Genomic DNA, 24,835 nt, shown 5'->3' with positions numbered 1-24,835 from the left:
TTTTTTGGTGTGTGTGGGGGGGTCTTTTTAGGACTGCACCTGTGGCATATGGAAGTTCCCAGGCTAGGGGTCGAATTGGAGCTGCAGCTGCCAGCCACAGCCACAGCCATGCCAGATCCGAGCTGTGTCTGTGACCTACCACAGCTCATGGCAAAGCTGGATCCTTAACCCAATGAATGAGGCCTGGGATTAAATCGAAGTCCTCATGGATACTAGTTGGGTTCATTACCGTTGAGCCATGACAGGAACTCCAGAACTGCTTTTCAAAGAAGTGGGAGCAGGGGACGCTCCCAAACATCCCTCCCATCCTCTGGGTGACTCACAAGCTTTCCTCCCAATCTTTGGTGAAAGATGGACCCACCAGGTGTTGAGACCTCCTGCCTTTTCAAGGCTCCATCTCACAAAAGGCCTGGGTAAGACTGAGGCGGGAGATGGGAGTTGGCAGTTGAAATGGGGATTCCTTAACCCTGTAACTCTCAGGGCTAACTTCACCCTCCCTCCAGTTTCTCCCTACTTCTGATGATTTGCCCTTCATGTAGGTGGCTCATTTCCAGCAATGCACCTGTCACTCCCTGCTCAAGAACTTACGATGGTTCCCATTGTTAACCACAGCACTGCTTCAAGGACCTCATTCTTTGAGATGCTCATTAAAAACAACTGCAAGAAAACAAGGCGGCTGATGGCACAGCCTCAACCCCAACCTTCCAGCTCCTCCTGTTCATCCTAGTGTAAGTCTATTCCTTTCTCCTTTCCCTTCCCAGCCCAAGGCACTTCATCCAATGCCGGGCTCTACACCAGTGTTTACTTTGGAAATCTTGACCTCTGTATAGATTTAGAGCTATCGAGATAGAAACTACCTTTTCTCCTCAGGCTTACTCCTTTTCCAAACAATAAATGGGACATAACACTTCCTCAGCATGACCTTACTTTGATCTTGGAATGATTCATGGTGGATTTTTCTCCACTGTATTATTCTTTCCATAAGCTCTGTCTAGCCATGACCTAGACAGATTCCGGGTACACAATATACCAAGACCTGATCCTGAACTTGAAGGGAGCCTCCTAGTCAGCTTGCATGGACACCAGCACCGTCCCTAAAAAGTCTGCTGACATGGGAAAATCACAATCTTCTCAAGCAGCCCTGGACTTCCTAGGAAGTGAGACGGCTATGTCCACAAGGAGTTACTGGGCAGACTCTGAAGGTTGAATCCCATGATTGGTACCAAGACTCAGGTGAGGAGTTTCCCCTGTGACTCGCAGGCTAAGAACCTGGCATAGTGCCTGTGAGCATGAGGGTTTGATCTTTGGTCTTGCTCAGTGGGTTAAGGATCTGGCGTTGCCGAAAGCTGCAGCATGGGTCGTAGATGTGGTTTGGATCTGGAGTTGCTGTGGCTGTGGTGCAGGGAGCCAGTTGCAGGTCCAATTTGACACACAGCTTGGGAATTCCATCTGCTAGAGGTGCGGCCATAAAAACAGAAGACAGAGTTGCAGAGAGAACCTCTGGGTTTCTAATTTCTAAATACCTACTGCTTGGGGAGACCTGCTTATCTTAACTTTGTTGCCCAGGCAGCTGCTGGGGGGGATTGGTTTAGAAGGCCGACAGGCGTATTTTTCTCAAATTATTTCAGAATATTAATGTGGTTTCCTTCAGGTCAGTTGGATGGACCCACTAAGAAGGCTTTTTCTTACTTGGCTATCACTATGGCTCAGCCCTCAAAGCTCTCACAAATGATTCAAAGCAACTCAGTAAAACGTCAATATATTGGCAGACCTTTCCTTTTACTGAAGCGTAATCCCAGAATCAAGGGCTTCCAAATGCTCAGTGTAAATGATGCAAGGGATTGGTGTGAGGAAAGGTGGAGACCAAAAACCTCAGTGGCTTCTGAGTCTCTAGGTACTTTCCTAGGGGTGTGTGCGTGTGTGAGAATTTCTCTGCCACGCTGCCTGATTTTCTTGCCTTGCCTCCATCCTGGCAGCCATAGACACATCAGGGCAAAGCTGTATTAGGATCAGGAGAAAAAAAAAAAGAGATTAAATATATCAAGAAAAAGAAAATGCTGTAAAGCCCCTTAATCATATCTTCTATAGTGATTTATCTGCAACTTGAATCAAGAGCTCATTTGCGGAAACATTAATGAGCCTCAAGCCGTTATGTAGGCAGATTAAAAACCCCCCACCCAGAGTTCCCACTGTGGCTCAGCGGTAACAGACCCGAGGACCTGATATCCAAACCCAAGGTTGTGGGTTCGACACCTGGCTTTGCTCAGTGGCTTAAGGATTGGGCGTTGCTGTGAGCTGTGATGTAGGTCGCAGGCAAGGCTCGGATCAGGCATGGCTGTGGCTGTGGTGCAGGTGGCAACTACAGCTCGAATTTGACCCCCGGCCTGAGAATTTCCCTATGCCGCGGGTGCAGCCCTAAACAGACGAAAAACCCAAACACCCTGACTGTAAGAAGCAGTAGAGTACTCACTGCTCCTGCATGTCACCTATATTCTCAATTAATCTTTATAATTTTAGTGTCGGTATTTTTTTCTTGCCTACATATGAGGAAACAAAGCTTAAAAGACGAAACTGCTTGTCTAACAACGTAAAACTAAAGGATTTGGAACCTGGGCAGTCTGGTTCCAGAGCCCAAACTCTGAACCACTATACTCTAATGACCAAGAAAATTTGCATTCCAATGGAGCCAATTTCTTTCTTAAACTATCGAATGAAATACAGGGCTATTTCATTTAAGTTCCTGGTAAATATTGAGAAAGTTGTATGGCTGGAACATGAAAGAAACAAGAAATTATCTACAGGATGTGGAGGTAGTCAAATTCAATAAATACTCTCCCTAGGGATTTCTCATTGTGGCTCAGTGGTAAAAAACCCAACTAGTAACTACCATGAGGATACGGGTTCAATCCCTGGCTTTGCTCAGTGGGTTAAGGATCCAGCATTGCAGTGAGCTATGGAGTAGGTTGCAGACGGGAGGGATCCTGTGTTGCTGTGGCTCTAGCATAGGCCAGCAGCTGCAGCTCCGACTTGACCCCTAGGCCTGGGAACTTCCATGTGCTGCAACCTAATTTTAAGCTTCCCTTAAGATCCTGTAGTTGTTAGGTTCTTAACATCTGGTACCGCTGTTCTGTGCTTCTGTGGGCACTCAGGATATTCCTACTTTACAGAGAGGTAACTTAGAGACCTACCTAGCGGATTACCAGACAGCCACATGCCTCAAGGCCCAATGGACTTGGCCAGATGGACTCCTTTCCCTGGCAGGGCCCTCCCAGAAGTGCACTACAGCCTCTTCCAAGTACGCATTATTCCTTCTCACCTGTGGCTACAGATGAATTTACTGAATTATTGGCAGCATCCAAATTCCATCAGTTGTTCATCTGATCCTTTCAGGTTAGACAGGTAATCAAGTAAATACTTTTTAAGTGCTTTCTATGTCTTCCCCTATTCACCCAACACCCTTCTAACCTGAGAAACCACCATCTTCAGGGAAAATTTACTACCCAGGTCATTTTCAGAAACTGCTTTTCTAAAGTTGCTAAGCCAGGCTGGGAGGATGTAATTTTTAGGATTTTTAACTTCATTACTGTAAGTGAGGGCAGATGAGCAACTCCAGAAGGGCTGCTTTCAGTGTGGAATCGAACCAAACCAAGACAAAATTAAAATGGAGGATAATGTGTATGATAACAACTCCCTTTCCCATTTACTTTCATGTACATTTATTTCCATTTTGGACTCTACCAAATTACCTGTACAGATTTTAAAAAATACCCATAGAAGGGACAGGAAAATGGAAATAGTATTAGCACTGATTGAGAATTAGGTTCTAGGTATCTTTTTATATATATTCTCAATTCTTTTTTTTTTTTTTTTTGGTCTTGTCTTTTTAGGGCCACACCCGTGGCATATGGAGGTTCCCAGGCTAGGGGTCCAATCAGTAGTTGCTGGCCTACACCACAGCCATGTGTGGATCTGAGCCATGTCTGCAACCTACACCACGGCTCACGGCAATGCCGGATCCTTAACCCACTGAGTGAGGCCAGGTATCGAACCCGCACTCTCATGGATGATAGTTGGGTTCCCTAACTGCTGAGCCACGACAGGAACTCCTATTTTCAGTTCTTTAAAACACAAATAAGGATTTAAAAATAGTTCCATCCCATAGTAAAGACGAAGGCACTGAGGCTGAGATGAGTTAACATACCCAAGTTCATAAGGTTTGTAAATAGTGAGGTTAACTTTAAATCCATGCCTGTACCCAGACCGTACTTTCAGACAACACTGTCTCCTGTAGTGCACGTGGAAAGGAAACAAACACCTGTGGGTAAAGATATGTGATTTAATTTAATCCTCAAAAACAACTCTGAATAAGTATCATTTTATCAATGAAGAAGCAGGCTTAAAGTTTCATAATATGAGGTGTGTAACCACTCTATGTAATTAGACAGAGATCATGACTATTAAAAGACAGGGTTAATACCATCAGCATAATCAGTGGCCCCGGACTAACATCCATGTGATGTTTTTGTTTTCCATAAATCAGAGAAAATTTGAATGGTCAATGTGAATCGTAATCGAGGTACACAGGGGTATTTTATCTAGAGAAAAACACAAGACCAGGTTTATTTCATACAATGTTATTCACACATTTATCATTTTCTAATTTATACATAATATACAAAGAAGATAACATTATTTCATATGAACCAATAAGAGCCAGGACTTAAACAAACTGGTCCAGCAACAATCCATTATCAAAAGGAGACACCCAAAAGTAAAGCCTAACTGGTTCTGCCCTTTAATTAAGTTTTTTTATTCTGAAATGTCACTTTCAGATTATACCAAAACTCCATATCAACTTATTAAAAGATAGAATCGCAGAGGTTGGGCACCAAAAAGGCAGACCATAAAATTTCTAGAGTAACAGTTCTTTTTCTAGAATAGGGCCCCAAAGTATTGGTAAGATTGGGTTGTCAACATTGGGACACGTGGGAACATCAGGAACCCAGGAAAATGGTTTAGTTTCCCAGTGTGCTGTTCTCTAGGACTTCCTAAATTTGCAGAAATAATTGCTTGTGTGAACAGAAGAATAAAGGAAAACCAGGAATTCAACTGTGCAAATCCAGGAAAGTCACTACCAATCTCCAACAAGGACAACTTGGATCCTGAAAACATGAGCTGATACTGGGAACAAAAGTTTGACATAGGGCCAAGACATTCTGAGGCTGGCAAAACAAAGTTGGAAAGGGTAGAAGACAGCAGCTCTGTACAGAGGGAAAAAAGCGCTGCCACTGGGACTGGGACACACTGATGAACCAGTGGGACTAAGAGAAGGGACAGTGACAAGTGACTGGATTTAATGGCCTCAACATGGAATGTTGGGTTAGAAACCTAGAATAACTCAACTTCAAACATGAACAGTATGCCTGGCACCCCAAACTTTATGCCATTATTTTTAGGTTCATGGTTTGAATAGCTAAGTGAAAAAAACCTTTATATTCAATATTGTGCTCAGAAGATTGCTTTTCTTCTGCAGACCTCTAATAAAAAAATCCCTTACATGTTCAATCAAAAGAGACAGCATGGTTCATTAGTTTTTAGCACTAAACATAAGTGGGTCAACATAAACGTTTTATACAAAATACTGACTTCAACAAAATACAAAGCACTTTCTTTATCTTTCAGAAACTGAATATACAAAGCAAGTTTTTTTTTCCAAAATATTTTCATAGGCAAAGGATTAAAAACGATTTTTAATTATACACATATGGTCACAATTTTGCCTTAAAAAGATTGTTGGGAAATGTACATAAGGCCGCTTGTAAATGTACATCATGTTACTGTTATGTCTTATGTCCAGAGAAAAAAATGTTATCATACAGATTTGCTATTACTTGGGAGTAGGCTATTCAAAAATACAGTACTCTTCTGTACAAAGAAAAAAGTCACATCACATTTAATAAGATGGAAAAAGCATTGGCCTCCATGGTAACCAAATCTCAGTCCAACACTTTCTATTATGCACAATACCCTGACTTCTTGACTTGAAAGTGATCCAAATCCTAGTATGCCCATATTAACAGAGTCAACAATTATGTTATAAAACAAAATGTTTTTCACAATAATAAAAGAAAACTGGTTCATACTCCTGAAACCATATAAAGATAAAAAATTTTTAAAAAATCACTCTCAATTTGGAGAAATAAATTTACATTATACAACACTATATGCCAGGTCAGAGGGCAGGGACATAAATGTACACTAAAATGCAAATGTTTCCCAAAGAGATAAGACAAAATTCCATTTACAGCATAAAGGTTTACAAATGTACACCTGTACAACCAAAGAAAGCATCACTACTAAATTAGCAAGGCTTTTATAATAAACATTGAAATAAGATTTGCTTTCAAAGTGTAAACTTACATCTATTACTACACACACAATGCATATATTTATAGGAAGCAAAAAAGCTATCTGAATAGGTAATCATGCTTAAATGCTGAGCTATCAAATTCACTTTTCAGTGGCCCCTTTTCACCTCTATCTGGTTCCTACTTTCTGAATCTACTATGAAAAAGCAAAATAAAGCTCAACACTTTCTCAACATGTCCTTATAATTCTCTAAGCAAAACAGTATATAAACCTCCACTCTTTCTCATCACAAACCAAACTGAAAAGTTAAAAAAGGGGACTTAACTTTTCGTTTAGTGTACTTAATTGAATGGAAGTGTTGCCATGATTTTGTTTTCCTACCTCTTACAACAATTACATATTTAAGTATATACAATACTTCTGTACATTGCCAGAAACGTTTAAGGGCAGTATTTGTATTAAAACCACATCGACTGTAAATTAACACAAGTTCTTTTCATCTGAAATCATTTAATTCTTATCTTACGTGCAGAGTTTTTATTTGCATGATAGTTTGTGAATTACCAAAATACAACTTAACTTTCTCTTTAAAATATTAATAATATTTATGCAGTTGATTGTTAATCTGTTACAAAAGGCTTCACACAAAGGACAAAAAAAAATAAGGACTATAATATTTCTATATACATCTCTATAAACCTGTTGTGCTATGGGGTCCGTAGACCTACCAGACTGCGAGCCAGTTTATTAAAAGAATACTGTACTTTTTCCTTTAAAAACTATTTTTGTGACTTTACAAGGTAAAAATTTACAAAATATGTGACAGTATTTTTTGATACAGTTACATCATATACAGGCATTCTGTGCTTTGCCAGCAATCCAATCTGATAGGTCTCCTCTCAGGGCTGAATATAATTTATAATTCACCACTCCCACCCCCCAAATATACACAAGAACCTTAAAAAATTTACAAATGGATGAATAAAGTCAATAAATAGTTTTCTTTAAAAAAAAATCTGAAGAGTCATAGTTGAGTTGTGTTTTGATAATTCACAAAAGAAACGTGCTTCTCACATGGTCACATCATCTTCTTTCTCTTTTTCCTTCACAGCATTCCATTTGGTGGTCCTCCAATAGGCCCTAGATCGGGGCTATTTTTCAAATAATATTTTTCCAACTTGGCCAGTATATGCTTCCCGTATGTGTATTTGCGCAAAGTAGTAATGTGAGGTCGAATCTGAAAAACAATTAATCTGCTTAGGAAATCAATGTTATTTCCATTTCTGATTTCTTAAAAAAGCACTCCCCAATTTAGGTGATTTAGTTAAACTTTATATGTGTTTGTAAAAGCAGTTCTGTCCCAATCTCTCCAAACTTCTACTCTCAAAATTGTTCAATGTATAAACAAAGCACTATTTCTATAAACTATTACACATGCAAACGGCAGAGGGGCTTCAAACATAGCAGAGAAGTATCACTGGTGAGCTATTGTATTCTTATAAAGTTTATGAGGAAAGAATTCTTTAACTCTAAGCAAGTGGACAAAAATTCAATACAAAGTGAAGCAAAATACATGAACAATCAGATGCGTGACAGCTATTATACTTAAGATGTTCAATATCTCACTAATAGTTTTAAAAATGCAAATGAGAAGAATCATCATTATTTTTTCCATCCAGACTGGCAAAGATTTTTTAAATAATAACTGGTGTCAATGAGATAATCGTAAAATAGGTATTATTCTCAAATACTAGATAGATATACAAACTTGTACAAGATTTTCTGAGGGTAACTTGGCAGGATCTATTAAAATATAACATGGTCACATATTCTGTGTTAGCAGTTCCACAGCTAGGGATTTACCTTACAAAAACAATATGCAAAGCTATTCATATAGAGCACTGCTAAGAATATAATTTATTAAAAATAAATACATTATTAAATATATATTAAATAGCACCATAATATATATTTAATAATATGTATAGCATAATATATATTATTTTAAAAAGAAACATAATATTGGCTAAACACTGTAGTTAAAACTGAAAACATGTTATGAGTATATATTTTAAAGCAGAAATATTAAAATTTAAAAAACACAGAAAATCAGGAAGCCAAAAATACGTCTGTGATCTTATGAGATCATTTTCTCTTCTCCGTAAGAGGAGAGGTCTAAGAAGTTACGTACTTTTGACACTTGTCTCTAAAGTGAATAAATTTAGAAAAGGATTAAGAGTGAGTATTTAAATATTTCTTTCAGTGTTCTTTTAACAATGTTTTATTGTGGAAATTAATGATTTCTTAATCATTAGATTCTAGACGGAGGACAGAAAGAAAAAACAGCTTAACTGATTAAAAAACAATACAAATCTTTTTTTTCAAGAAAATGTGTTAGGTTAGCAAGAAAATAAAAAATCTAGTTACATTTAAAAATCAATGTTTAGGAGTTCCCACTGTGGCTCAGTAGTTAACGAGTCCAACTAGGCACCCTGAGGTTGTGGGTTTGATCCCTGGCCTCGCTCAGTGGGTTAAGGATCTGGCGTTTCGGCGAGCTGTGGTGTAGGTTGCTGCCGCAGCTCGGATTCTGCAGTACTGTGGCTCTGGCGCAGGCTGGCAGATACAGCTCTGATTGGACCCCTAGCCTGGGAACCTCCATATGGTGTGGGTGCGGCCCTAGAAAAGACCAAAAAAACAAACAAACAAAAAAAACAAACAAAAAACCCAAAAAACAAAACAAAACAACCCCCAACAATGTTCAGTCAGTGGCAAATCAAATACAACTAGATAAAACGGTGAAGGGAAAAACAATGCTAATAGTAGGTAAATAAATGAGAAATGAATGTGATTTTATCAAAATTACCTTAAGAATTTAATAAAAGGGTGCACCATACCTATGTCTGCCAAAGGCTTTCCACCGAATTTTACATTTTTTCCTGCAGTTGAATAACATACGTGAGGAAATTAAAGCCTAGGGAGGTTAAGTGAGTAGCCTGAAGTCACACAAAATAAATCATTTAAGGGCTATAAACTGTATTACCTTGTGCATGATTATCTTTCTCTGAGCAGGTTCCGCCATATCAATCATCTTCTGAACTACGTAATTGGCATACTGGTCCTTCATCATGGTGTATAAGGCACTGTGAGGACCATCATTCTGACAGCAAACCTCGTCAATCAGTAAAGCTCTCTCAGCACGGGAAGCATGAGTAACACACTTTTCTACTACATTGCTGAAATATTTAAGTACACACATAAAATACTGTCATTTTAATAGCAAAATTTCCTTGGCTCTTGAAAGAACTTGCTCAATTCATTTGAAGACATATGAGTCAAAATAGTATTCTAATTTTTTTTTTTTTTTGCATTTTTTTGTACTTTTTAGGGCCACACAGTGCATGTGGCATATGGAAGTTCTCAAGCCAGGGGTCAAATTGGAGCTGCAGCAACAGCCATAGCAATGTGAGATCTGAACTGCATCTGCAACCCACACCACAGCTCATGGCAACACTGAATCCTTTACCCACTGAGCGGGGATGAACCTGCATCCTCATGGATACTAGGTGGGTATGTTTCTACTGGGCCACAATAGGAACTTCTCTCTCTCTCTTTTTTTTTTTTTGCGTCTTTTTGTCTTTTTTAGGGCCACACCTGTGGCATATGGAGGTTCCCAGGCTAGGGGTCTGATCAGAACTATAGCCTCTGGTCTACACCAGAGCCATGGCAATGCCAGATCTGAGCTGCATCTGCGACCTACACCACAGCTCACGGCAACACCGGATCCTTAATCCACTGATAGAGGACAGGGATCAAAACCTCGTCCTCATGGATGCTAGTTGGGTTTGCTAACCACTGAGCCAGGACGGGAACTCCAGGAACTTCTCTTATAATTACGTTTAAAACAGAAATTAGTATCATACAGAAGATGTGCTACATATGTACAATGGAATGCTACTAAGCTGAAAAAAAAAACCAAAATAATGCCATTTACAGCAACATGGATGGAACTAAAGATTATCATACTAAATGAAGTAAGTCAGAAAGAAAGACAAATATTATCACTTTTATGTGGCATCTAAAACATGACACAAATGACTATCTACAAAACAGAGACAGACTCATGGACAAGGAGAACAAACTTGTGATTAAGCGGGAGGGAGCTGGGAGCAGGATGGAGTAGGAAATTGGGGTTAGCAGATACAAGCTATTATACACGGAGGGGAAAAACAAGGTCCTCCAGTGTAGCACAGGGAACTATCTTCAATGTCCTATGATAAACCATAATGGAGAAGAATGCAAAAGAAATGAATGGGAGTTCCCGTTGTGTCTCAGCAGGTTAAGGATCTGACGCTGTCTTTGTGAGGGTGTGGGTTCGGTCCCTGGCCTCGCTCAGAGGGTTAAATGATCCAGCGTTGCCATAAGCTGCGTGTAGGTTGCAGTTGTAGCTCTGATCTGACCCCTGGCCTGGGAACTTCCATATGCCACAGGTGTGGGGCCAATGAAAAAAAAGTCTGTGTGTCGTGGCGCAGTGGTTAACGAATCAACTAGGAACCATAAGGTTGCAGGTTCGGTCCCTGGCCTTGCTCAGTGGGTTAAAAGATCCGGCGTTGCTGTGAGCTGTGGTGTAGGTTGCAGACGCGGCTCGGATCCCACGTTGCTGTGGCTCTGGCGTAGGCCGGTGGCTACAGCTTCAATTCAACCCCTAGCCTGGGAACCTCCATATGCTGTGGGAGCGGCCCAAGAAATAGCAAAAAAAAAAAAAAAAAAGTGTGTGTGTATACACACACCATCTATACACATTCAGTTATACATATACATATATGTATACGTAAATTAAAAAAATACATACCAACTATATGTAAATTAAAAAAATAAAAAGTTAAATCAGTATCAGAACCCATACTGAACATCTGGAAATCTAATTACATGCCTTGTAAAATTCTAATTAAATAATAAATTAAATTTGCATTTACTCACATATCTTTTTTTTTTTTTTTTTTTTGTCTTTTTGCTATTTCTTGGGCCGCTCTCGCAGCATATGGAGGTTCCCAGGCTAGGGGTTGAATCGGAGCTGTAGCCCCCGGCCTACGCCAGAACCACAGCAACGCGGGATCCGAGCCACGTCTGCAACCTACACCACAGCTCACAGCAACGCCGGATCGTTAACCCACTGAGCAAGGGCAGGGACCGAACCCGCAACCTCATGGTTCCTAGTCGGATTCATTAACCATTGCGCCACGACGGGAACGCCCTACTCACATATCTTGAGGAGAAATAATTTTTCAAATACAAATTTCAAAAATGGATATACGTGGGAAAACTAATCTGTCATGGAGATTCTTTAAGAACAAAAGCAACATTTTATGTACTTTTTGCCTCTACTAAAAAAGATAGATTATATTCCAATGCTATGTTTTATATGCATTTCCATGCTTACTAATAAAAGCTAGAGAGTTCAGATTTGACCCATGGAATTAGAAGATAATGCAATACCTGGCAAATTTGTGTTGACTCAGGGCTAAGACCTTTCCTCTGATTTCAGAAACAATCTTGCTCTTGTCCTCAGGTCGACCATGTTCCAGCACATGCTGAATAACATAATTGCCATACTGATCCTAAGTGCAGATATTTAAAAATTACTTTTCTTAAGTCATTCCTTCAGAATAAGGGTAATTCTTTAAAAAAAAAAACAAAACTCATCATTTTCCTAAAAATCCAATAGTAGAGTTAGGAGGATACAACATTTTGTCTCACTGTATGTTTCTATGATGTGCTGTCAATAAATCATGTTTCCTTTTTAAAAAAAATCAGAATCATTTTCAAAAATATATAAACATTTCAAAATATGAGGGAGTTTATACCTGTACTAACTGCTCTGTATGTTGGTGAAGTTCTTCTAAGATAGGTAAGGTCTGCTCTGCAGTGCAGTGCTCTAGGATGCGCTGGATCACTCTGCAGCCGTAAGGATGAGTTGAAAGTACAAACACCTTAAAACAATTAGGAGAAATAAATATCCATTCTGTGACATTTTTGGAAAGATAGGTGTTTAGAACCATGCTGAATTAATTCAAAATAGACCACCAAGGAATTCACATTTAACATGACAGCTGCCATGTTTTTGCAGACTAGGGAGCGGGGTACTCAATTTAGGAGCTAAGAGCTATTTTGACCAAAAGGAACCCGATCAGAAAATGGATGGCATGTAATAATGAGAGGAATGGACTGTGGGGTAGGGGTAGTGCATTGCCATAATTAGGAACTATTCATTATTATGTATCAGTTACTAACTGGTATTTATTTTTTGTCTTTTATTACACAGTCTTAAGTCTTCTTTCCTCCTCTCCCTCTCCCAGGAAATTTGGAAAAACAATGTTGGACTCAGAATCCTAATCGTAGTTATCTTAACTTCTTAGAGTAACTTAATTAAACTATTTCTACATTTTTCAACTGCAAACAATGAAGCTACCGATCGACTCACTCTATGAAAGAGGCAGAAATTAAGGCACATTCAGTATTTGTCTATTTTTGTATGAAAGTACTGGGTACTGTCTTGTGACTTGTAAAAAAACGTGGTAACACTCAAATTGTAACTAATGAGAAGTCAAAAATCAGTCGTACTTGTCCTTTGAAAGCATCGATGATGAACTGCAGCGACTGTGGCTGAACACATTCAATGCATTTTTGTACAACATGGTTTCCATTCTGATCTTTCACACATTTGAGGACATGCCCATCTAGCTCCTTTACCATTTCACTCTGCAAAAGAGAAGACATTTACATTACCTCCCCAAACAATATATAAGGAACAAAATTACTGAGATGGGAACAAAAATATGCTCAATATTTTCTGTATGCAATTTTTTATTTATTTTTGCCCACTTCCTTTGCATGCAGAAGTTTCTTGGCCAGGGATCAAACCTGTACCACAGCAGTGACAATGTTGGATCCTTAACTTGCTGTGCCATGAGGGAACTCCTTTACTCTTCTTTTAAATAAACTTATAAGAACTTAATTCAAAAAAAAAAAAAAAACAACTTAATTTGATATTGCTTCCCTTTATCATCTGATACTTTCAGGGACAGACTCTCAGGATATCTTAGGTTTTTTGCTCACTTAACAGGCAAAAACGATGCTTTTCAATTTAAATTTGATTATTAATAAGGCTATACTTATTTACACTAAGGTTTATTTACTAAATGCATTTTCTTTTAACTAACAATCTTAATATTATCCTCATAAATTTGTAAGACTTCAAAAAATAAACACCTTAATCCTTAGGGAAAAATATAGGCAGCCACAACAATCATCTGAGTGCCTTATCAGTGCAATGGGAAATGGTATTCTGAAGAAATGGAGTATACAGTGTAAAGGTGTTCACATTTCAAATCTCCTGCTGTACAGCACAGGGAACTTACCTAGTCACTTGTGATGGAACATGATGGAAGATAATGTGGAAAAACAATGTGTGTGTGTGTATATATATATATATATATATGTATAACTAGATCACTTTGCTGTACAGCAGGAAATTAACAGAACATTGTAAATCAACTATAATAAGAAATTAAAAAAAAACTCTCACTCAAAAGAACTCTCAAATGTATTCTGAAATAAATGAACAGGAATCTTTGAAATCAAGATATAACATAGATGTTTAGCTATAAGCTAAATATGACTAAATTACAAAATCTTAAGAATCCAAACAGGGAATGGAATATTGTTATTCATGAACTGGTTCATCTAAAGCTTACTCTCAATGCTCTATTTTTTTATTTTTTATTTATTATTATTATTATTTTTGCTTTTTAGGGCTGGCCCTGCAGCACATGGAAATTCCCAGGCTAGGGTTTGAACTGGAGCTATAGCTGCCAGCCTACACCACAGCCACAGCACTGTGGGATCAGAGCCACGTCTGTGACCTACACCACAGCTCACCCAACGCTGGATCCCCCACCCACTGAGTGAGGGCAGGGATCGAACCCATATATCCTCATGGATATATGTCGGATTTGTTTCCTCTGAGCCACAATGTGAACTCTACTTTTTATTTTTAAATATTTAAGATATTTAAAATATCTTCAAAGTATTTATGCCATTCTGACACTTAGAGAAGTTCTAAGCATCTATAATGTCAAAACTACTGATCTTTCTCCATTGTGACTTATCTTCAATTACTCTAAAACTCAGAATTTCCTTAAGAGGAATAAGGCTACTTTCTCACAGATGTTCACTGCTGTGATAAACGCATATACATACACACATAATACTCATTTCCCCATATAACTGTTTTTAATTCTGAGATTTACTTTATTGTATGTATGTAGGTTAAGAGCCAAAGACAATCTCTTTCTAAACTTAACTAATGACACACACCTTTTAAGAAATAAATTATTTTCTTTACTATTATTGTGATTCATTGTACTGCATAAACCAGTTATACTGAAAACAGTAGCTATATTTGGGGTTATGAAAGTCATTTTAAAAGTCTATTTATTTAGTCTATTTAGGAGTTCCTGTTGTGGCTCAGCAGAAATGAAAGTGACTAGTATCTGTAAGGACGCAGGTTTGATCCCTGGCCTCACTCAGTGGGCTAATGATCCAGCATTGCTATAAGCTGTGGAGTAGGTAGCAGACAAGGCTTGGATCCCTCATTGCTGCGGCTGTGGTACAGGCCGGCAGCTGCAGCTCTGATTCAACCCCTGGCCTGGGAACTTCCATATGCCATGGCAGTAGCCTAAGAAATGGCTAAAAAGACAAAAAAGACAAAAAAAAAAAAAAAAAAAAACCAAAAAAAACCAAAAAAAAAAAAAAAACCCCCTCCCCAAGTCTATTTATCTTATGCATAAACCATACCAATTAATTAGTAATGCTTCATGGTTAATATGCCCTCACTCCTCAGTTTTTTTTTTAAATTTATTTTGACCATTTAAAGAAAATTCCTGAGTACATAATAAATAGGAATTGCACTAATCCTGCCCCCACCCCTTTGGTCATTTTAGGGCTGCACCCCCGGCATATGGAGGTTCCCGGACTAGGGGTCGAATCAGAGCTACAGCTGCCAGTCTACACCACAGCCACAGTAACGCCAGATCCTTAACCCACTGAGTGAGGCCAAGGATCGAACCCGCAACCTCATGGTTCCTAGTTGGATTCATTAACCACTGAGCCATGATGGGAACTCAGCACTAAGCCCTTTTTAACTTAAAATATTTAGACCCTACCCTACCATCCAAGAACATGGTATATTTCCCATTTAATTTTTATGTGTTCTCTCTTCTCAAATTCTAAATCTTGTTAAAAGGATTTACATTACTTTTCTTATTGAGTGAAGTTTTTAAGCCTTGATATATAGGAATGTAATCGGTTTTTGAATTTTTATTCTTATGACAGAAATATAAATACAATCCAAATAAACATAAGAAATAGTAAAATATATTAATATTACAGAAAACTAAATAAGTAGTAGTAGAAATACCCACCACCTGGCACTCTGCTTAAAATACAGTAGGTATTCAAATATTTTCATTTAGATAAAAAGATGCTGAAGAAAATGAATAAAGATTTGTTGTGTAACTTTCAACTATAATGTACTGTTTGAGATAATTTTTTTAAAAATATTTTAACCTGCAAAAATATTTAACATTTCACTCCAAGATTACTATAAGATAAAATTTAAAAATTGAATAAAGTAATACAAAATTTTGTCTTAACTTACAATTACCTGCTGGTCAGATGAAATAGACTCTAATGCTTTCTGAATAACACGGCAGCCATACATCTGCAGCGCTAAGGGTAGAACATGACCACGAATACGAGTAGCCAGGGCTAATTTTTGATCCAAACTCCCAAACTGACAGACAAAAAAAAATAAATAAATAAAATAAAAGATTATAATATTACTTTGTTAAACCTGAATAACCCACTGTTTGCAGTCTATTGAAGTTATTTTTAAAATACCACATTTGGCAAATATGTAGGGAAGAGGCATTCGGGTAAAAGCTAATTAAGACAGACCCAGAGATGCTGGAAATAACTGCATTACTTTTTTGGGGTAGGTCATTCTATTATTTCCTTTTTACCAACATATTAGCCATTACTTCCTCTGAAGTAAACATCTTCACTCTTCACTTCAAATAACTCCCAGCTTTAATAAAATAATCTTGTGAGCTATATATTCAGACCATGTAACTCTCAACTATATTCTGACTGTGGAGGAAACCTGTTAAGTCAAGCTACCAGTTGTTTAAACCAAAAAAATTAGCTAAATTTACAAAGTAAATGACAACCAATCCAAATAAAGACTGTTACACTATTCATTAACTGCTTCATGTAGGACTTACTCCCAATACTTTATATTTTCAAATATATTTCAAGTATCAAGCTTCTCACTTAAAGTTGGCCCATACATTTAAAAATATATAATAAAATATAAAACATGTCATTTTAATTGCTTTTAATTCAGTTGCACTGACTATATTCTATGTGTAATAACCACCATAATCTGATTCCAAATCTCTTCTATCGTCTCAAACATAAACACTGTATGCATTAAGCAATAACCCAAAAAGTAAGTCCCAGTCTATTTTTTGTCTCTATGAATTTGCCAGAGGTATTTCACGTAAATGGAACTCTATAGTGTTTGTCATTTAGTATCTGGCTTATTTCACTTAGCTTCATCCATATGTAGCATGTATCAAAGTTACATTCCTTCTTTGGCTAGACAATATTCTACTGCATGTATATACCAGATTTTCTTTATCCATTCACCTTTTGGGCACTTGGGTTGTTTCCATCTTTTGGCTATTGTAAATAATGCTGAAAATGAACACTGGTGTTCAAGTCCTTGTTGTCAATACTTTTGGGTACAAACCTAGAGTGAAAACTGCTAGGTCATATGGTAATTTTATGTATAGTTTTCTGAGGAACTGCCAAACTGATTTCCGTAGTGGATGCATCATATTACATTCCACGAACAATGTAACAAGGGTTACAATTTCTCTACATTTTCACCAACAATTACTTTTCATTTTTTTAAGTTACAGCCATCCTAGGAGATGCAAAGCAGAATCTCACCGTGGTTTTGATTTGCATTTCCCTAATGACTAAGGATGTTGAGCATCTTTACATGTGCTTACTGCATTATTTGGGTATCTTCAATGGAGAAACATCTACTCAAGTCCTTCTGTTTTTTAATTGAGCTTTTTCTTGATGAATTTCGAGAGTTCCTCATATATTCTGGATATGAAATCTTTATCAGATATGTAATCTCTAAACATTTTCTCCCATGTTCATGTATTTTTATATGAAAATAACTCGACCAACTTTTAGAGCTTTTCTAAGCATTAAGCATATGCAAACATGCATGCATGCTTACCTCAAAAAATTTCTGTATAACATAGTTGCCAAAAACATCTGTCATTAATTGATAGGCTGCTTGTAGAATTTCATTAAATACCATCTGTCGCTCAGCTGGAGTAGCTCTCTCTAGTTTTTGCTGTATGAATCTATGTGGAAAAAATTTTAATGCCATGACAATATATTGATAACAAGCTCTTGCAAAATTTGTATCTGACTTGAGTATTACACACCCCAACATACAACCATAGAAATAAAATCACCGTAGAAACAGTACTAATACATCTTAGACTATAGACAGCCAATTTTAAATAAAAAGAAGGAAAGTTACAAAGTATTTCTTTGTTAATACCTTAATTTAAAATAACTTCTAGTTAGACCGGCAAAAAATCTGTACATAAAGATGCTTAATCTGGAGTTCCCATCGTAGCGCAGTGGTTAACGAATCCGACTAGGAACCATGAGGTTTCGGGTTCAATCCCTGCCCTTGCTCAGTGGGTTAAGGATCCGGCGTTGCCGTGAGCTATGGTGTAGGTTGCAGATGCGGCTCGGATCCAGTGTTGCTGTGGTGCTGGCGTAGGCCGGTGGCTACAGCTCCAATTCAACCCCTAGCCTGGGCATCTCCATATGCCGCAGGAGCAGCTCAAAAAAAGGCAAAAAGACAAAAACAACAACAACAACAAAAAAAAACAACAAAAACCCAGGAGAGATGCTTAATCCTTAAACTAGTTCTGGTTACATTATAATCAATTAAAAAAACTACAAAGATACTACTGGTTATTCATTTATTTTTTGTAATTACAGTATTAAATAAAGTCTCTACTTTCAGACTATCATAAAAGAAACCCTTAAAAATGAAATTTGGAGTTCCCTTGTGGCTCAGCAGAAATGAAACTGACTAGCATCCATGAGGACACAGGTTCCATCCCTGACCCTGCTCAGTGGGTTAAGGATACAGTGTTGCCGTGACCTGTGGTGTAGGTCGCAGAGGCGGCTTGGATCTGACATTGCTGTGGTTGTGGTGTAGGCCAGCGGCTACAGCTCTGATTCAACTCCTAGATGGGAACCTCCATAAGCCGCAGGCTCCATCCTTAAAAAAAAAAAAAAAGTGGGGGGTATGTGGGATGCACTGAGGGTTTGGGATGGAAATGCTATAAAATTTGTTGTGATGATTGTTGTACACCTCAAATGCAATAAAACTGAGTAATTAAAAATAATCATCAAATACAATTTCTAACTAAGCTGGCCATTTTGAGTGATACAAGGTCCATTTGCTACTCTTAAGGAAATCTCAACCACAAGGAGATAAAATGTGTATGCAACTATTTAATAAAAAATGATTTTAAAAAAAATTTAGATCTTACAGTATGCATATTATATTTAATGTAAAAAGGACCATTTCTTTCCTTTAACAAAAGTGAAATTTAAGCCAAGTCACACTGAATATACATCTATAGAGGGAAACAAAGCATTTAACTTGGTTTTAAAATTTTTTTAGATATACATTCAGGGACGTAAGTCTATAAATGCAATTCAGAACACTTTTCAAAAGGAACTTAAAAGAAATTAAATGTGGAGTTCCCGTCGTGGTGCAGTGGCTAACGAATCCAACTAGGAACCATGAGGTTTTGGGTTCGATCCCTGGCCTCGCTCAGCGGGTTAAGGATTCGGCTTTGTCGTGAGCTGTAGTGTAGGTTGCAGATGCGGCACAGATCCCGAGTTGCTGTGGCTGTGGTGTAGGCTGGTGGCTACAGCTCCGATTAGACACCTAGCCTGGGAACCTCCATATGCCGTGGGTTAAGCCCTAGAAAAGACCAAAAAAAAAAAAAAAGAAAAAGAAAAAGAAAAAGAAATGTATTCAGTCATGAAATAAAATAATCTATTAATAAAAAGGCATTGCTATATTTTCATTATAGAAAACCGAAGAACCATAAAAAATAAAAAGCTGTAGTTTATAATTTATCCTAGTATGAAAGAAAAATTCATAATGGGAATTTATCTTTAAAAAGATTTTAACTTTTATACAAATAACTCCAGTCAAGAAAAGTTTTGGCTCATTCAAAGCAAAAATGCAGTACAAGCAAGGTATCATAAATCATAATCACCTACCTAGAACCATGCTGGTCTTGAGAAAACTCAACTATATGTCCAATCAAGTCTCTAAGTTGAAGGTTTGGGAAGCGGTTGTTTCTGAAATCTTCCAATAATCTACTTCGGCCAGAAGGCATAATATCAGACCTATTATACCGAAGCCGAGAAGGAGGAAAGAGCTGGCTGCTGGAGCTAAATAGACTGGAAGTGCTTGAAGCACTTCGATATTTTGCTTCTGCTCCAGGTGCTGCAGAGATATATCGACCACTACCATTTGTCAGTCCTCCTACAACAAAGTAGCTGTGGTCAGCAAATATTTTTACCCAAGACATTCCTCAAATAAAAGTCACTTAAACTAAAAAGTCAGTCAATAAATAAATAAATATTCACCCCGCTAATTCCTGTATGATCTATAAGAAATTAAAGTTGAAGGGGAAATCTTACACATTTACTTAATATATATGGCTATAATAAATAGGGGGAGGAGACACTAGAAAATATGAGAAAAATAAACCTGTATTTACTACTGGTAGTTCAGTTTAAAAATAGCTAATGTCACACCAAAACCTGTATTTGTTCTTTGGAATCTTAGTAAACATAATTACAACTAATGTCATAATACTAATATAAATACCAGAATATTGAAACCACCAACAGAATTTTCTATTTTATTAAAAAACAAGTTACAAACAGCTACCAAAGTCAGATTTTAAGCCACTAAAAGTTTGACTGAGATTTACTTGAGCGTTAATGGAACACCAACAACTAAATTTGTAATTTTTGGAATATATAAAAAATCATTAAGTATATATACTTCTATATATAAAGAAAAATGATTTCTTGGTTAATCCACTGATTAAATTTCAAACTTTAAAAACCCACAATATCAGAAAATAAATCCAAATCACACACTTTAAAAAACTCTCCATAAAATAGTATTGCTTTACAGACAGGAAATAGTAGCAGTAAACATATTTATGACTACTCCTAGAGCTTTAACGTTGATCATTTAAAACAAATGAATAAAAAGCCTCTTTAACTTATATCCCATTCCAAAGAAGAAAACTAAAGGGCAGCTGATAAAAATAAATACAAGCAAGTAATTGTTACTACTACAAATAACTGTTTAAAAGTACTTGACAGTGTCCTTTTAAAAAAGAAATATGTACAGAAAACTACAAAATGCGAATTTAGTAGTTCACATAAACAAAACCCACAATCAGCTTTATACCATTATACATCACTTCTGCTTAGAGTAATGCTATATGTACAATTCAGGCCACAAGGTACAGATGGTGCCAAGGACACACTGTCAGTGTAAAGTTATAATCCTGGAGAGTGAAGCAAATTAGAATATTCCTCTTTTACTTTCAGTCTCCACTGCCCTAGCTTCATTTTTCTTCACTGAATTTCCCATCGTCCAGTATATGATGATACTGATTTATTATCTGAATCCTCAGCTCCATTTCCAATTAAGTGTCATAAAATTACATTCATCTACATGCTAGATTTGTTTCTTAAAACAGTATCTGACAGTGAGTATACAAACACTCATAATGTAATGTCAACTGCCTAAGGCTCAGTGCTCTAATATCTTTCTCATTTTTGGCTGCAGTGTGCAGTGGCTTGATATGGGATCTCAGTTCCCAGACCAGGGACTGAACCTGGGTCACGGTGGTGAAAGCACCAATCCTAACCCACTATGCCACTAGGGACCACCCTCTGACATCTTTCTTAAAAGTATGTAATTTTGGGAGTTCCTGTCATGGCTCAGCAGAAACGAATCTGACTAGTAAGCATGAGGACACAGGTTCAATCCCTGGCCTTGCTCAGCAGGTTAAGGATCCGGCGTTGCCATAAGCTGTGGTGTAGGTTACAGGTGTGGCTCAGATTCTGCGTTGCTGTGGCTGTGGTGCAGGCCAGCAGCTCCAGCTCCAGTTGGACCCCTAGCCTGGGAGCCTCCATATGCTGCAGGTGTGGCCCTAAAAAGACAAAAAAAAAAAAGTATGTAATTTTAACAAGCCATTTTATATACCAAAGTGACTAAACATCAAATTATCATGTTTATGCCAGTTCTACCTATCTCTGTGATCACAAATGAAAAAATCTCAAAAGTAAAAGAATTCAGTGTTTTAACACTTTCTTGATCTCATTACTAACTTTTTGGTCCTTTATTTTTATTTGTTTATAGTACTATCAACTGTCCATAACACCACCTGATCACTACTAGCCCATTCTCTGAGTCGGTAATCACTCATTTTTTAAGTTAAATTTTTTTTTTTTTTTTTTTTTTTTTTTTTTGCTTTTTTAGGGCCGCGCCTGTGGCAAATGGAAGTTCTGAGGCTAGGAGTTGAATTGGAACTACAGCTGCTGGCCTGCGACACAGCCATAGCAACGCAGGATCTGAGCCTCTAATAATTCTTTACCCTTTTTGTAGGGTAGGGGCACTCTGCTTATCATTCCAATCTGTTTTTTATATACTACAATTATATCTTCCTATTCAAAGGCCACTTTGATGATGTCATTTTACACTGGAAACCTATCAGCATCCTGCTAGAGTACCTCCTCTAAGTTTCTCAGCCTACTTTTCAAGGCATTATTCTAAAACTATTTCTCACATACATTTCCTAATAGTACCCTAACTGTTCACTTCTCCCTCTTACTCATTACAATCTCTGTCACACTGTTTATCACTACTTCAAATATAAGGCCTAACCCTACCTCTTTATCCTTGATGCACTGAAGATTTCAACATCAAATTCAAAGTACATACTTACCCCAGAAAATGACCATTTTAATTTTATTTGGTACCTTCCCAGTAGTCCTGCTGATATCCAACAGGAATTGCTCCCAAGTCTAGATATATTTTGATTACATTCATTAGCTCCTAATACACAACTCCTGATGCACTCTTTGACAACATAAAATGCCTAATAATGTTAAACTGCCTTGAGTTTTAAAAATCTTGGAATTTCAGTTCTAGAAGACTAGTTATAATAATTTTCACTTATATAGTTCAAAGGTTAATTTTGCAGAGGGCCAGGATACCTCTGTTTCCTTACAAATTAAGTTTTTTTTTTTTTTGGCCACCCCATGGCATAAGGACTTCCCAGGTCAGGTATCAGATCCAAGCCACAGTTGCAACCTGCAACTTACACTGCAGCTGTGGCAACGCCAGATTCTTAACCCACTGTGCCAGGCTAGGGATTGAACCTGTGTCCCACCTCTCTCTCAAGAGACACTGCCAATCTGATCCTGTTGTGGCACAGCAGGAATGCTAAATAAGCATTAAACCCAATTTAAAAACATACAGTAAACATTTAAAACTTGTTGTTTTTAAACACTGACAGTATGTGATCCAAAATCTATTTTGGGATTGAAGGACATTTTGCAAAATTGGCCTATAACATTAAAAAATGTTGAGGTCATAAAAGACTTGAGAAATAGTTCAAGATTAAAGAACAAAGGGGACTTTCCATTGTGGCTCAGTGGGTAACAAACCCAACTAGCATCAATGAGGATGTGGGTTGATCCCTGGCTCTACTCAGTGGGTGAAGGAACCGGTGCCATGAGCTGATTCGACCCCTAACCTGGGAACTTCCATACACTGCAGGTATGGCCCTAAAAAAAGTAATAATAATAATAATAAAATAAAGAGTCATGACAAATAAACGTCACATACAAGCCCCCCAAGTCGGCCGATCTCCTTCCATATCTCCCTCTCTGTACGTTCCCCCTGCCTTGTTATGAAGACATGAGTGAGACAACTAGCAAAGTCTGAATAAAGTCAGCTGAGTTGACAGTAGTACTGCATCACTGTTAATTTCTTAACTTTGATAATTGTGGTTATATAAAAGAATGTCCTTATTTTCAGGAAAAACACACATTAATCTGTTTATGAGTAAAGGACATTGTGCCTGTAACTTCCTTTCAAATGTATCAGGAAAAAAAAATGGCTGTGAAGGGACAGGCAAATGCAGAGACAGGGAGAAAGAGGGAAAGAATGATAAAGCAAATTCAGTAAAATAACACTTGGAGAATCTGGGAGAGGGATAAATGGGATTTTTTTTTTATTACTGTTAATGACGTTCTCTTAAGTCTGAAATTATTCCAAAATTAGTTAAAAACAAATATACAAATAGGCTATCTATATTCATACCACTGCTACTGGTAGTCCAAAAGCAGATGTGTCCTATACCAAATGCATTAAAGGATTAACAGTCCCTTCAATTAATCACTGACATCACCCCTATCATTTATCACTTCTTAATCATTAGCTGAATAAGACTGTATAGGACACGGAGATCTGCATTACAATTTCAAAGACGGAGTCAACATGGTCCAAAAGTGACATGTATGCAGCTGCTAGTCAGCCAGGACTCCTAGGTCAGAACTTAATCACAGTACTGTGCTGCTCCTTATATGTTATTTATTTGTTATCAATCAAGTTCATTCATGACAGCTGAATGAGGCAAATGTGGCATATGGAGGTTTCCAGGCTAGGGGTTCAATCAGAGCTGAAGCTGCTGGCCTATGCCACAGCCATAGCCACACGGGATCTGAGCCCATGACCTACATACACCACAGATCACAACAACGCTGGAACCTTAACCCACTGAGCAAGGCCAGGGATCGAACCTGCATCCTCATGGACACTAGTAGGGTTTGCTAACCACTGAGCCATGATGGGAACTCCTAAAAACACAGATTCTTGAGCCTTGTCCAAGACTTACTGAATTACCCTAAGCGGATAGTTTTTATTACAAAAAGATTATCTTAAGATTATCTGGATAGAAGTTTGGAGGTTAATCAATTAGAATCAAGTTCATTTAAGGTTTCATTTTAGAGCAGGTTGTCAACCACTAATTTCAAATAAAAATGGTAATCCAAGTAGATTCTGGTTCTGAAAAGGGTACAATTTTACATATAAGCTGCCAGGCAGAATCTGTTTCAGAGGGCAAGGTTCTGGAAAGCTCAAGATGGTAAGATGACAATGAAAGATGACTACCTAGTTGGAGCA

The 24,835-nt window shown here is 37.7% G+C and overlaps 1 protein-coding gene across 27 annotated transcripts in view; it reads right to left on the bottom strand.

The window, feature by feature from the left end:
- The window catches only part of PUM2 (pumilio RNA binding family member 2), a 107,635-nt gene continuing 87,122 nt past the window's right edge, over positions 4,323 to 24,835 (bottom strand). For 12 of the 27 annotated variants that reach the window (XM_013996320.2, XM_005662719.3, XM_005662720.3 and 9 more), the window contains 8 exons: positions 19,834 to 20,101; positions 17,744 to 17,873; positions 16,085 to 16,219; positions 12,988 to 13,125; positions 12,231 to 12,356; positions 11,863 to 11,984; positions 9,410 to 9,602; positions 4,323 to 7,606 (listed from right to left, as the gene is read on the bottom strand). In XM_013996320.2, coding sequence (XP_013851774.1) covers positions 7,475 to 7,606; positions 9,410 to 9,602; positions 11,863 to 11,984; positions 12,231 to 12,356; positions 12,988 to 13,125; positions 16,085 to 16,219; positions 17,744 to 17,873; positions 19,834 to 20,101 — 1,244 coding nt within the window. In that variant the 3' untranslated portion in view covers positions 4,323 to 7,474. The remainder of the gene's footprint in view (positions 7,607 to 9,409; positions 9,603 to 11,862; positions 11,985 to 12,230; positions 12,357 to 12,987; positions 13,126 to 16,084; positions 16,220 to 17,743; positions 17,874 to 19,833; positions 20,102 to 24,835) is intronic. The other 15 variants (XM_021087801.1, XM_021087808.1, XM_013996321.2 and 12 more) reach the window with 6 other exon arrangements.

This window comes from Sus scrofa, chromosome 3 (assembly GCF_000003025.6).
Source record: "Sus scrofa isolate TJ Tabasco breed Duroc chromosome 3, Sscrofa11.1, whole genome shotgun sequence".
Classification (NCBI taxonomy): Eukaryota; Metazoa; Chordata; class Mammalia; order Artiodactyla; family Suidae; genus Sus; species Sus scrofa.
The sequence above is the reverse complement of the archived record's forward strand: the minus strand, read 5'-3'. Positions and strand labels throughout refer to the sequence as shown.